Consider the following 15,635-nt stretch of genomic DNA (forward strand, 5'->3'; position numbering starts at 1 on the left):
TCTCTAATAAAATTAGTTTGCGAACTGTTCTGCGCAACGTACCGCTCTTTGGTGAAGACGTCCGCTACGCGGACCACTCCGTCCTGGCCTGGGTAAACTTTTACTATTCTCCCTAGTGGCCAGAGGCCACGAGGGAGAGTGGAGTCCGCGATAAGCACCACATCATCCTCACATACTTTTAACGCCTCTTTGTTCTGTTCCTTGTTTGCTGTTTAATATATTTTTTTCGCTACTAAATTCCGTGTCTACCATTTCAGAACCTCATCACAGTCCACCGCTTCGTAATAAATGTATTATAAAATATATGATCAATTATGTATTTATGTATTTATTACATATTTTTTTTGTGATCATATTGTAATTTTTGTGTTAAGCATATTATACTGTCAAATGTATAATAAAATTATATTATATAGATAAATAAATAATCTAAAAATATCATGTACGTTATTAAATTAAAAAGAGTAAAGCTTGCCTACGATAACATGGCACGCCCATACAAAATTCAAACGATTAGAAATGTATGAATGAAAATGTTTACGAGGTTTTAACCAAGGAATATTACTCCTCTGGTTGTAGCGATACTGAAGATGTCTCCTCGCAAGCACAAACACAATACCACGTCTGTATACATGGTCACACATATTGAAGTAAAGACCAGAGGGAGACTACAAAAGTCGTTTACTCGGCCACCTCTGTCCCATTCGTGTTTCTACCGTGAAGCAGTTGTGTTTGCATGGCTGTGTTTCGGTTTGAAGGGTGGGATTTGGTAGTGAATTTACTGGGTACAGAGGAATAACACCCGAGTCCTCAGGAATGGCAACGCATGGGGGGTAATCATGGGCGAAACAGTATACTCTGTTATGTCCATGGTACTGCTCATGTCTATAGGTGACTTTCCATCGGGTGGGCCGTCAGCTTGTTTGCCATTCTAAATTGTATAAAAGAAAGAGTTGGAGCGGAATGCCATGTTAACGTAGACAATCTATAACCGCTATAACAATATATATATATATATATATATATATATATATATATATATATATATATATATATATATATCCCTTTCAGACCTGATCGATACGGGCGTGAGTTGTAACTTTAAAAAATTCTAAAACCGCGCGCAATTAATTTTTACGCACGAAGCTGAAATAACATGACAGTGAGATTCTAAACCAGCCAATAAGAAATAATTTTAGCGGTTAGGTGGTGCAGTAGTCTCGTGCGTGCCGGTAAGACGGCTTGGCTCCAGAACACGAAAATATATTTAATATGAAAGAAAAAAAATCTTGGGTCTGAAAAGGATATATATATATATATATATATAGAAAGATTATTCTATTCTCTATATTTTGATAGTCTAATAAGCTTCTTAAATGTTTAAGACGCAATACCTCCTAGTCTTTTTCGAGGGCACCGTAGCAATGAAATTGATGATGATGATGAATTTATTTGCATGATTCCTAATAATTTAAGGCTTGGAAATGAATTAGTAGGGCTTAGTACGTAGTACGTTAGCTTGATATGTGATACCGGATTAGATTCTTGAAGGATTTGAAACCTTTTTATGAAATTAAGCATTTTTTTTTAAAGCTTTTATTTATTATTATCTGTGGTAATCAAATTTTAGGAATGAATTAATCACTTTTAATATAATTTTATCTCAATTTTAATAGGAGTTAAATTGAAATTAATTTTATATGTTTTTAGATTAATATATTAACAATTAAATAACCGATACTATCCGACTCGATCCATTGAAACTGCGTAGAGACGTTGTATCTCTGTACATCTTCTACCGAATTTATAATGGGGAGTGCTCTGTGGAATTGTTCGGATTGATACCTGCTGCTGATTTTCACCATCGTACAACCCGCCATAAACTAAAATCCTATCCCAACCATCTGAACGAGTAGCGGTCTTCCATCATACGTTTTTCAAAGCACTTTCTTCCACGCGCAACCACTCTTTGGAATCAACTTCCAGCAGCAGTATTTCCGAACCGATACGACATCATAACCTTCAAGAAAAGAGCATATTCCTTTTTAAAAGGCCGACAGCACACCTGCAATGCCGTTAGTGTTGCGGGTGATCATGGGCGGCGGTAGTCACTTACCATCAGGTGAGCCGTATGCTCGTTTGCCCCCTGTGTTGTAAAAAAAAGACGCTCGCAGATTTCCGAACGTTTAAAAACATATTGCCACAGAGAAATAGTCGTTATGTTAGTAGTAATTTAAATGTATTATCGTTTACCGAGTTTAGTAGATTCCTTTTTTTGTTGAGCGTTCAACACTTTAGCTTTGGCAACATTGCAATTATCTGTCAATTGAACATTTTCTCAATGTTTCTTATTGATTATTTAAAAAGTGCTTTACTAACGAACTAATGCGTTATGAAAGATACCATCGCATACAAATTCCTACTAAAAACTCAAAATTTACATGTATTTCGCTTCGAAATTTTACAAATACTTTTTTAATATATAAATCCAAAATTTTTAATGACATCTTAATAAGAATATTATTGCATAGTTAACGTTTTAGTTTGTCTATTAGAACACTTTTTAAATAATCAGTAACATTGACAATTGTTTTTTTTTTTAATTGACAGATAGTTGCGTCGTTGCCACACTTCGGTTAGCTGAAAATAAATATGTTTTAATCAATGGGATATGGCAATGAAATTACAAGGCACAGATACATAGCACCTTTCTTCGGGAGGGAGGGGAAAAGGGATTATTAGTAATGAGCACTATCAGTTCCATTGTCAGCAATATCTCGGTCCCCCTGGAAACCATGGCGCTGAATTCTGGGTGTATTCATCACGATCGACTAACTGACCTGCCTTTTCATTCTCACCTATCATCCCTCACTGGTACCCGTCGAGACACCGGACGGGGTTGCCATTCCATTAAAAAAAAAACAACATTTTTGTCCTTAGTAATGGCAGCACATAAAAGGTACTATAGGCGACATAATATACTCTATCCATGGTACTGTTCATGTCTATAGGCTACAGTTACCACCTTCCATAAGATGGGCCGTCAGCTTGTTTGCCTTTGTAAATTGCATAAAAAAAAAGCTAAAGTTATGAACGCTGTTAACATGGCGGTACATTATTATGATCCTAGCTATTCTCTATCCACGGTTATACTTTTTGAGTAGGGCAATGTGCCTATCGTAGGCCCAGTAACTTTTTACGTTTCTGCTCAGTATTAGATTTAATGTAGCTTAAACCGGTTGGCCTTTCGACTTAATTATATATATATATATATATATATATATATATATATATATATATATATATCATAATAATAAATTCCTCGCAATATTAAAATACAAAATTCGATATTAGTTTAGAATAATTTTACATTTATTTATTCACTGACATTCGTATGGTGTCGGTTTAATCGATTTAGTTAGTTTTTTCTCTCATTAGTTTTTTTTTTGTTTTTTTTTTTAATATCTCGACTGAACGAAACGCATATATTTTAAATATAAGATTGTTTTTACGATACACTTTTTTTTTTTGCTTTGACAGCAAATTCTCATGCACTGATGTTTATTATTTTAAGATTTATAATTAGTTTAATGTGAATTTTACTACTTAATAATATCAATTTAAATATTCAACTATAACTATAGCAGGTGATGGTAAACATCGTTAACAAACTGAAATTGTCCAAGTGATGTAGGTGCGCCTTCGCCATGTTAGATTGACATTTGCATGGGCGTATTTAAGATGGTCGCCGGGTGGGTTGTGCCCACCCCAGAATTATCCAATGCCCACTCCACGATGTGAGTGTAGCTTTTTATTTTGCCCAGACATATCTGGGAGTATATAACGTGCTTTTTTAAGGACCAGTCAGCCTCCCTCTCTGCTCACCACTGTCTGTTATAATTCTGCTCGCCACAGACAGAGAGCCGAGAGAAAGAGATGAGAGAGACTGGAATGATTTTCCTGTCTTGTTGTTCCCAAAAAAATACAGTATGGGGTTTTTCAAAAAAGAAATGTAGGTTTCTTCAGAGTCGGTAACACGCGTGTGATGTCCTTGGTATTGCAGGCGTTCATAGGCTACGGTAACCGCTTACCATCAGGTGGGCCGTATGCTTGTTTGCCACCTCAATCTTAAATACGCCACTGCAAGTATGCTTGAGTGAATGTGTATATGTCGAACAATATGTGCATCGCTACGGCGAACTAACTATACATACATATACATATATATATATATATATATATATATATATATAATATATATAATATATAATATATATTATATATAATAAATGTGACTGTAAATTGGTAACATTATTTTTAGATATATTAAGCGTCAATGTAAAATATACATGCATACATATATTATGTACAATGTACATGTGTCTGTAACAATTACAAACATATTAAAAATATTAGAATGTATAATAGTAAAAAAAAGAAACTACTTTCCACAAAGCTTCTAAATTCCATCGTGAATACAAAATTGTCTGACCTTCCATGTTGTCTTCTATCTCGCTCACACCTCCACCGAAGTAAACAAGGTAATAGAGAGCGAATTGTAAGACCAAGAACTGAAAGTTCTAATTCTATGGCCGAGTTATATTTCCATCTCGTTCACACTTAGCGATAACGTCGAAACAATAATATTACTGCCTAAAATTATTTAATTCCACTACCATTAGGTTACATACTTCGATTATATATAGATAAAGCATCGAGCCTCCAAAACGGGTCAACTTTTTGTCAGCTAATTGTCTAATTAGCTGACTTGTTGTTTTACCAGTGTTCTATATACGTACGCATAAAATGTATCTTGACGTATTATTTAATAAATAAAATGAGTGTTTACGCATTAAAAAGATGCAAAAATTATAAGACAAAATAGATATAGAAGTTATAAAGGAATCACTCATAACTATTTATCATGCAAAATTGTATGAAAAAGTTGAGCCGTTTTTCTCGAAGCATTTGTATGGAGACACTCTATCTATATAATCTAAGGATACATAGGACTACCAACATTTGATACCGAAGACCGATTATTAGAAGCCATATACAAATATGGGTCAAATCATAACATTTTTCAAGGTCAAAGTTTTTGGCGCCAATTTTGTATTCACGTTGATTAAGCTTGTTGCTTCGAAGTACCATTAAGTGTTTGCACAAGTATTGTGTATTATATAATTATATAGTATTTACAATTAAATGTATAGTCAATAAGTTGCTGTGAATATAAAAAAAAAAACAACAAAATAAGAAAAACAATTAAATAAATAATGGAATATTTGATTGAAGTTTTTTATTTCAATAATATTACCTATATTAATTTTTTTATACAACTTAGAATGGCAGACAAGCTGACGGCCCACCTGATGGAAAGTGGTAACCGTCGCCTATAGACATGAGCAGTACCGTGGACATAACAGAGTATACTGTTTCGCCCATAATACCCCCAATGCGTTGCCATTCCTGAGGACTCAGGTGTTATTCCTCTGTACCCAGTAAATTCACGCCATATCCCACCCTTCAAACCGAAACACAGCCATGCAAATACAACTGCTTCACGGTTGAAACACGAATATGACAGAGGTACCCAAGCAATCGACTTTTGTACAGTCTCCCTCTGGTATACTAATCCCCTTGCGTATATAGACTAAAAATCTATTTTAGCTATTCAACTGTTGTTACAGTCTTGCTAATTGGTAATGCATCATAAAAGAAAGAGACAAAACAGTTCAATTAGGTATTGAATAGGTTTATGAAACCATTATCGTTATTATGAACAAAAGCGTATATGAAATGTAATTTATTTGCCAAAAACGTTGTAGATAAAATGTTGCATTTGTCAAGTTTACAAGATGTCCATTATGTTTCGCCACATCAAATGGCATGCAAATATTAACTACTGAATTTACATAGGTATATTTATTTAATTTTCATCTAATTCTATCAATTCATTTCATTCTAATTCTTACATTATACAAAAATCACAACTGATGCCAAGTGCACACTTTGGGTCATGCATTATAAGTAGCCAATATATATATATATATATATATATATATATATATATATATATATATATATATATATATATATAATTTAATACATAATTTAGAGTCGACCATGGTTGGCTAAGGCCCGCATGACTGAACAGTTTACCCTCATAAAAAGGGAGATTTCCATATTGGAACGAAATGTATTATTGATTTAATTATTATTAAATCATTTATATATTTCTTTACATATTGTATGTAAAATCTCATTTACAAATTAAATCACTGATACATTTCATAAGTTCGAATCTGGGTTTCAAAAAACGAATTTATTCATTTAAAAATAGCCACTCTACATGTTGCATAATATATCAGCTTAGGAATTCACCTGTTCTTGTACCTAGATATTTTATAAACTAATTTGTTATAATAAGTTACAAATAATTACACACCATTGCTTACGGTATATAATAGACAGAAACATTTGCTATAGAATAATAACAATGTAATTAAACAGTTTTATACAGGAGTAAGAGAAATATATAATTGTATTTAAATATATTTCATGATACGTACATCTAATGACGTCACTAGACACTATTTAAATGCGTAGATAGGTACGTGAACAATATTACATCGCCGTGTGTGTGTGTGTGTGTGTGTGTGTGTGTGTGTGTGTTGAAAAGTAAAAGTGTGTATAAAAATATATATATATATATTTTTTTTTATTCACACATTTTTAGTTTTTTGAATTTTGTAGGGGCGTGCCAGGTTATAATGGACAATCTATACATGTATGTATAAAATAAAAAAACTGATTAATTCATTTTTAAATAATTAAACACAATAAAAATAAATGATTAAATAAGTACAACGAAATCTTGTTAATCAATTAATATAAAAAATAAATTTGTCCCCAAATAAAGTCTGAGTTACCCCCGAATAAGATCTGCATTGTAACTTACACTGCTAATTTGACTTAATTAATTAATTTTAGTACGTCGGCAATAAAGGAGCAGGTATGCAGGTCCTATTTACTTGTAAAAGCTTTTATATCGCGTTAAATCACGATTGTGTATTAATTAATTAACTAAATTTAGTTAAATTTTCTCCGATTGAAATTTTCAACTTACTGCTAAAGTTTCAGATGTGATCACAGGTGTCCAGAAATCGCTGGAACATGACGTCCAACTGTTCATACTTGGAGGAATCATTTTGTGCGCTTTGATGGTTCCTTCTGCAACAAAATTTTTTTTATACAACTTAGAATGGCAAACAAGCTGACGGCCCACCTGATGGAAAGTGGTAACCGTCGCCTATAGACACGAGCAGTATAACCATGGACATAACAGAGTATACTGTTTCGCCCATGATACTCCCCATGCGTTGCCATTCCTGAGGACTCAGGTGTTATTCCTCTGTACCCTGTAAATTCACTGCCATATCCCACCTTTAAAACCGAAACACAGCCACGCAAACAACTGTTTTACGGTAGAAATACGAATGGGACAGAGGTACCCAAGCAATCGACTTTTGTACAAAGTCTCCCTCTGGTCATTTAGTCCACTTTGACGTATCCAACGATATATTAGTCACGATAGTTTCTATGGGGAACTGCGTCGACGTCGACCTGATTAGGAATATTGATAGCATTGAGGACTTACTTTCCCATTGCTAACAATCCCTTACCCCCTAAGTAATGCATTAGGTAATTATTATAGATAGATAGATACTCTTTATTGTTTCCTCCAAAAGATTACAATAGTAAACTTATTATAAATATAAATAATTACAAGAAATAATCACAATGAGAAAACAATGGGCTACCTTATCGCTAAAAGCGATCTCTTCCAGTTAACCTTTGGATGGAGAGGAGTTATTATAAACAATTTGGTGGGAGGCACGATGTCTATTTATTTACCTAACAGAAGCAGATATCTGCAAGGAACACAACACATAATAAATTGTAGACCAAATATTATCTCACACAAACACTGACAAAATTTGAACAACTATTGTCCTGTGAAGCTAAAATTATTGTTTATGTTTTTTTTTAAAGCACACAAATCCGTCTAGTTGAAAACGTGGAGAACGACTAATTTCGTTTAAATGCAAGCAAACATCCGTTAGTTCTGGCAGTGTTTATAGAGGTGTCGTTGTTTCACGGGGGATCCCTTGTAATATGTATTTACACAGTACAAAATGGACGCTTCTACACATAGTTGCACACTGGGGCTTCTGTACTAACATTATTTTTTTTTAAATATTAGAAAATATTTTTTTTATGCAACTTAGAATGGCAAACAAGCTGACGGCCCACCTGATGGAAATTGGTAACCGTCACCTATAGACATAAGCAGTACCATGGACATACCCATGCGTTGCCATTCCTGAGGACTCAGGTGTATGTACACTGATTATCAATACACAGCCAAAACTATTATTAAGTATAGAAAGCAGAAATTTGGAACATAGATTTAACTTATAAACGACCACTTTGAAAGGATCTTTGGAAAATTCAACTTGAAAAGGGAAAACGATACCGCGCGTACAAAGTTGCGAGCAAGAGCTGGTATGTTTAGCTTCTCACTCAATAATTCGTTAACGTGGACTTAGGAAATACAATAAAATAAAACATATACCAGAGATTTTTAGTGAGACCTTCACGAACACAACTTTAAGAACTGCATCCAATTTGGTACAGTAGTTTTTGCGTGATACCGGAACAAACATATGGACAAAATTTCTATAAATTATTCTTTGGACGTCTATTTCTCTTGTTAAGAATTCTCATCCCAAATTTTTCTTAAATATGGCAGATGTTTATCGTATATTGGTGTACCATGATACTCACTTGTAGTAATCCTCGCACTCCTCCATTGTGACGTCACTGGTGACCAGCCGGGAACCGAACCCGCTGTAGAACGTCGAGTAACGTTGCTGCAAAATAACAAGGTTGCCATTTTAAACAATATTCTGCTAGTATTAATTTTGAAGACTATATAAATTTATTTATATATACTACTATTACTACTGCTCAAGCGAAGGTCTCGCCCTCTGGTGTCTTTAGGCCGCCAATTAATCAACTTTTGTCCATTGCTTGGGTACCTCTGTCCCATTCGTGTTTCTACCGTAAACCAGTTGTATTTGCATGGCTGTGTTTCACTTTGAAGGGTGGGATATGGCGTGAATTTACAGGGTACAGAGGAATAACACCCGAGTCCTCATCAATGGCAACGCATTTATCATGGGCGAAACAGTATACTCTGTTATGTCCGTGGTACTGCTCATGTCTATAGGCGACGGTTACCACTTTCCATCTGGTGGACCGTCAGCTTGTTTGCCATTCTAAGTTGTATAAAAAAAAAAACAAAAAACTATTACCTGCAAATGTTTAGAGAATGTTTGTTCAGACGCCAAAGCGGAGGCCAGTCGTAGGGCTTTAGCTACTGCGTCCACGTATTTTGCGTGCAACGCGAGCATCTCTCGCGGCGAACATTCGCGCGCTCGCAGCTTCAGAATCACTCCACCGGGCGGAGGAGCGCCCTGGTAAGAGATGCTTATATATATTGGAATATTAAAAAAAATATAATCAATGTCATACGATGTAAAGATTATAATTTTTTAGACACTCGTGTGTTAGAAAAAGCAATTTACTGTTTATAATATTTAATATATATACATATACATATATATATATATATATATATATATATATATATATATATATAATGATATGTGGGGTACTACGTAATACTAACTTCACATGTATATGATATAAATTCTTTAGCAATATAAAGGTTGTAAAGCCTCTTGGTAATAAATAGAAATGAAGCACAAGTTCTCACAGTTAATTTAATCTAGATATCATACTATATCACATATTAAATCATATATTTACTTATTTTACTTTATATTTGATATATAACAAATAATATAACATAAATACCCAACTTCTGTTAGTCCACTGACATTTATTTAAATACAGCTTCTTTAGGACTTCCATCAACAATAATTGTAATATATTTTATGTAATGACCACGTGGTTCACTATACTTGTTCACTCTTGATACGGCAGGGAGCTCCGCTCTGTTCAACGGTTGGACCAGAAGTGTTGCCTCCCCACCTAAGTAACAGTCTTTTATATGTACAGACCGAATTCGAGTGAACAAGTCAGTGAGACCACGTGTTCTTACAATTTCATTACTTTTTATTCAAGTATTATGACAAATAATTATAAAATTAATTAAAATATAAATTAGTGTTCTATATACATTACAAGAATAATTTATTACCAAATTTGATATAATAACAATTTTAACGTTTTATTATATTTAAAGTAGTTAGTTTGATTTTTATTAATAAATGTAGGTACACATTTTGACACAAGATGTTTAAGAAAATTAATATAATTTTAAATAAATATCTAACACACGTAAAAATTAAGAGCACTGCTTATCTTAAAGCACGAGAGTTACCTATTTAGGGAGCATATGTTTAAAGATATTTGTAAAATTTATTTTGATATAAACTTATTATTATTATTATTACTTGCCTGATCGAGCACGCATTTCATCATGAGCGTGAAGCTCTTGCTGTCGTACTGATCTACGTCACTTGTTATGACCACGCCGCCCAACATATTGTATCTACGGACGTAATGATTATTAATTTTTACATATTAACAATAGCCTCTGAACATTTGCCTGAAGATGCCTCGTTTAGAGGTGAAACAAGTGTCGCAAAACGTGCGTGGACATAATGGCAGTCGGAAATGGATTGCTAATATGGAAGGTTGTGGAACTTCTAGTAGTAATAGTGGTGGTCAAAGTTCGAGTTCAACTCGCACTTGACCGGCTTTTTTATACTACAAAGGTGGCAAACAAGCATACAGCCCGTCTGATGGTAAGCGGTCACTGTAGCTTATTGACGCCTGCCATACTAGAGGTGTTACTATTCTACTCTTATGTATATCTCTTTACTTTCACATCTACATAATATTAAAATAAATAAATACATAGTAAATTCTAATGCTGGCAACATTACAATTTCTGTTCTATATTCCGACCACGAACACACACATAAAATTTAAACTAATATCGCTCTAGCAAGACAAATGACAAGTGTTTGAAGTATGCACTCATAAACAACGAGCGTTCTGAATTTTTAAATTTTTTCGGCAATCATCCGAAAAAAAAAATAATTAAAACAAAAATCTCTAATAACTCACACATTCGCCATAAACATATGATGTCCAGGCAGCGTACAAACTTTGTAAAAGCGATCTAAGTTGTTATTCTTCAGAAAATACAAACAGCTCGTCACGTCCCACATATACATGTTCACCAATTCATTTTCCCGCCTATTTCGGTGTTGCCATAACCAACCATTATTTCTACTAAAATGACAATTGTAATACGGCATTATTAACAATTGACATCTGTAATTTAATCTATCTTTGTATTCGGCGGTCATTTTCAATAGTTTAGCGAACAATTTAATTTCTCTGGCGACGTCTGATTGAAATATAGCGTTGTAGCCTTCTTTGTATGGCCACAAAAGGAAACATTCGGCATTTAAACGCTGTGACATTTCAAGACACTTTTTTATCTGGGTCGCCGCCTGAGTGTAGGTAGTTGCATCATGGCCTGTGAATGCACCAGAATTATACCTAGAAAGTACGCAAAACAGTGTAGACATTAGTGAAATGTTGTATGTATCATGTACATATATAATAGGTTACATATTCTTTATAATATATTATTTTTTTTACTACAAACAAACATACAACCCGTATGGGTAACCCGATGGTAAGCGGTCACTGTAGCTTATGGACGCCTGCAACACTAGGGGTGTCACGTGCGCGTTGCCAACCCTGAAGAAACCTTAATATACCATTTTTGAAGAATTCCAAACTGTCTCTAGGGAGAACCTCGGCAGGAAACTCATTCGACAGCCTGAGCATTCACGGAAGAAAATTCCTTTGAAACCACTGTATATGATTATCCAGTTTCAAGAAGGTAAGTATATATATTACAATTCAAAGATTATTTTATATTATTATTACGTAACTCTCTCTCTAATAAAAATACTCTAATAAAAATATGGCGTTTGTCAAAATTATAATAGAAATCCTCTCTAAATGAAATCAATAACAAACCGAAACATTGAATAAATCAATTTTGTATTTCTAACTACAGAACACTATCAATCTAAAATCGGGCTAATTATACGTTTGTTACGAGAAGCGAACATACATACATTTTAGACCTGAGCATGAAATTGTTACATACATTTGTCGCTTTATCGACTTTCATAATTATGTGTTATCTCCATAAATCTTTCTTAAATTCCGTAAACGTTTTCCAAAAGTTTTTTTTTTTTTTATACAACTTAGAATGGCAAACAAGCTGACGGCCCACCTGATGGAAAGTGGTAACCGTCGCCTATAGACATGAGCAGTACCATGGACATAACAGAGTATACTGTTTCGCCCATGATACCCCCCATGCGTTACCATTCCTGAGGACTCAGGTGTTATTCCTCTGTACCCAGTAAATTCACGCCATATCCCACCCTTCAAACCGAAACACAGCCATGCAAACACAACTGCTTCACGGTTGAAACACGAATGGGACAGAGGTACCCACGCAATCGACTTTCGTACAAAGTCTCCCTCTGGTGACTTATACTTAACGTGAGTTTATTCTTAGTATCTCTAAATTATAAAGGTTCCCTAGGTTTTTTTTTTAATGGATGATAATGGAATGGTAACCCCACCCGCGCTATCGGTATACACCGGCGGGGCACCAGTGAAGGATGATAGGTGAGGATGAAGTAGGTCAGTTAGCCCATCGTGACGAATTCTACAAGAATTGTTCACGATGGTTTCCAGGAGGAACCACGTGGAGGTCGACGTAATAAGGCATGTTGCTAGCAATGGGGCTGTCAAACTCCATTACTAACAATCCCTTTCCCCCCAGGTTCCCTGGGTTACTGGACAAACTGTCACCTTTACCTTGGATGCGAATGCAAGTCTGGTGATAACCACAGCATTTTAATGTGATATCTCTGCATCAAATCCTGCACGTACTCCGATATATCATCCCATGACACTCTGTTCTCCTCCCAGCTGTCTGTCATTGGCACAAGATCTGTGTCAAACGCAGTCCAGTATTTTACACCCAGTTTGGTGCAGAAATCGAAGAATGCTTTGATGCAACGTTTGTAATTGTCAACGGTGTTAGAACCATCATCCCAGGTGTGATGTGGTTTACCGTGGCTATCATAACCTGAAAAACATTATACTAATTCTAAACCTTCCAATAAACTTTTAAAAAACTGTGCAGTTTTTTTTTATGTAGTACTGTGCAAAAGGACTTTGCAGCCAGGAGCCTCTAAATATCTTAAACTGCGGGATATAGTAAATGGAATAAAAAGGATCTATAAAATTATAGTAAAAGTCAGGGGGAAACATAAAAGATCCCATGGGTCGACATACAACAGTTTAACTGGCCCTTGACTCGAATTTTAAATAAGATATGGCATAAGTGGCCAACTTGACTAGACCCAAGATCTACTGTTTACTGACAAAACCCTGTCTGATCTACCAATTACATATTTTTTGAAATCTCAAATGAAACAACATTTTAATTCCTGTTTAATACACCAATTACATGTTTTTTGAAATCTCAAATGAAATAACATTGTAGGGGGGGGGGGGGGTGTGTTAGTAATACGGACTATTAGGTATTTTGTTGATTACGTTGAAATTTTTATGATTTTTCTAGTGAATTAAATTGACATAAGCTATCAATTATTGTAATTGTTATTATTAAAATATATAATTTAAGGGGGACATTCATCATCATCATCATCATCATTTCAACCATTACCCGTCCACTGTTGGACATAAGCCTCCCCCATAGTGGCATTATGTAATAATAACATTTGTATGCCCAACGACAGTAACATAGCACTCTATTGAAAGGAAAGGGATTGTTAGTAATGGAGACTGAGGATCCCATTGCTAGCAATATACCCAACCAGGTCGACCTCCTAGCAGTTCCCCCTGGAAACTATCATGGTTAATTCCTGATGAATTCATCATGATGGGCTAACTGGCCTGTTTTCATTCTCATCTATCACCCTTCATTGGTGTGCTCCGCCAGCGTATCCCGTTAGCGCGGGCGGGTTTACCATACCATTTTCACCCATCGAAAAAAAACACAGCACTCTACACATTATGAAAGATCAAATTTATAACTGTACCTATGTTTATGCAAATAAATGATTAATTGAAAATCTACGACACATTCAGTTACCATTGTTGCGGAACTGGGTGTAGGAGACACTGTACTTAAGCCAGTCCTCCATAGGCCTGGAATGGACGCGCTCCGAGCTGCTATAGTAGCGGTAGGCGCTTGTATCCGCCAGCGACGCCATGTTGTTGTATTCCATCTTATCTATGCCTGGTAAATAATAATTAAAAAGATATATTCACGGCATCACAATATCTTAGCGACACCTACTTATAATAAAATTAGAATTAATAACTAGATAATGTTTGTACATGGAAAATAGTCAACGAAAAAAACCTGATCAAATGCGAGTTGAAATCGCACAACGCGGGTAAGATTTCTAAGAATTTTTGTTACGGCTTTTATTGCTTTTATTGAGACCTCTCATATATTATTAGGGTTCCGTACCTCCAAAGAAAGAAACGGAACCCTTATAGAATCAAAATTTTCACCAAAGGGAGACTTTGTACAAAAGTCGTTTGCTTGTGCACCTCTGACCCATTCGTGTTTCAACCGTGAAGCAGTTGTGTTTGCATGGTTGTGTTTCGGTTTGAAGGGTGGGATATGGCGTGAATTTACAGGGTACAGAGGAATAACATCTGAGTCCTCAGGAATGGCAACGCATTGGGGGTATTATGGGCGAAACAGTATACTCTGTTATGTCCACGGTACTGCTCATGTCTGTAGGCGACGGTTACCACTTTCCATCAGGTGGGCCGTCAGCTTGTTTGCCATTCTAAGTTGTATAAAAAAATATATATTTTAAAGTATTTTTATGTTAAGTCACATCTGTAATATGTTATTTGTTGCAAAAAAAAAAACACAAATTTACCTTGAAAATGATCATTGTCGACCCTCGGCTCCCGTACCTTCTGCCTCTTCGCCCCTGGCTGGTTGTAGCCTGTCGCCATGTTACTAACTACCCTCTAAACTATAGTAGGATCCTTTACACTCTGTTCATTTAGACAGACAGCGGACCGTCCGTCCTACCTCATTATATAATATCACATGAAAAGATTTACCGGAGCGTGACTCGGTTTACGCTTTTGTTTAAAACCTGTTATGTACTATAGCGTTAGTGTTGGGGAATATATAAACATATGAGTAGTATATGTATTTTTTTAATGGATGATATATGCAAGAATGACGACCCCCCCCCCCATTCCCCCATCAGCATCAACGGAGGCGGTAATCAATCAACAATACACTGGCGGGGCACTAGTGAGAGATGACAGGTGAGGTGAGGTGATGTATAAACTTGTAATTCAGCACGATAGTTTCCAGGAGGGACCGCGTGGAGGTCAACTTGACAGGATATATTGCTAGCAATGTTACTAGT

At 35.3% G+C, this 15,635-nt stretch overlaps 1 protein-coding gene across 5 annotated transcripts in view; it reads right to left on the reverse strand.

The window, feature by feature from the left end:
• The window catches only part of LOC113517785 (xylose isomerase-like), a 62,776-nt gene extending 47,497 nt beyond the window's left edge, over positions 1 to 15,279 (reverse strand). For 3 of the 5 annotated variants that reach the window (XM_052902959.1, XM_052902960.1, XM_052902958.1), the window contains exons 1-8: positions 15,129 to 15,279; positions 14,321 to 14,467; positions 13,015 to 13,288; positions 11,227 to 11,667; positions 10,552 to 10,645; positions 9,381 to 9,542; positions 8,851 to 8,936; positions 7,130 to 7,233 (exon numbers count right to left, since the gene is read on the reverse strand). In XM_052902959.1, the coding sequence (XP_052758919.1) occupies positions 7,140 to 7,233; positions 8,851 to 8,936; positions 9,381 to 9,542; positions 10,552 to 10,645; positions 11,227 to 11,667; positions 13,015 to 13,288; positions 14,321 to 14,467; positions 15,129 to 15,207 (1,377 nt within the window). In that variant the 5' untranslated portion in view covers positions 15,208 to 15,279 and the 3' untranslated portion in view covers positions 7,130 to 7,139. Of the gene's footprint in view, positions 1 to 5,060; positions 7,234 to 8,850; positions 8,937 to 9,380; positions 9,543 to 10,551; positions 10,646 to 11,226; positions 11,668 to 13,014; positions 13,289 to 14,320; positions 14,468 to 15,128 lie in introns of those variants that run through there. The other 2 variants (XM_052902961.1, XM_052902957.1) reach the window with 2 other exon arrangements.
• Between the last annotated feature and the right edge of the window lie 356 nt (positions 15,280 to 15,635).

Source organism: Galleria mellonella, unplaced genomic scaffold (assembly GCF_026898425.1).
Source record: "Galleria mellonella isolate WM207_F2 unplaced genomic scaffold, CSIRO_AGI_GalMel_v1 utg99, whole genome shotgun sequence".
NCBI classification, from domain to species: domain Eukaryota; kingdom Metazoa; phylum Arthropoda; class Insecta; order Lepidoptera; family Pyralidae; genus Galleria; species Galleria mellonella.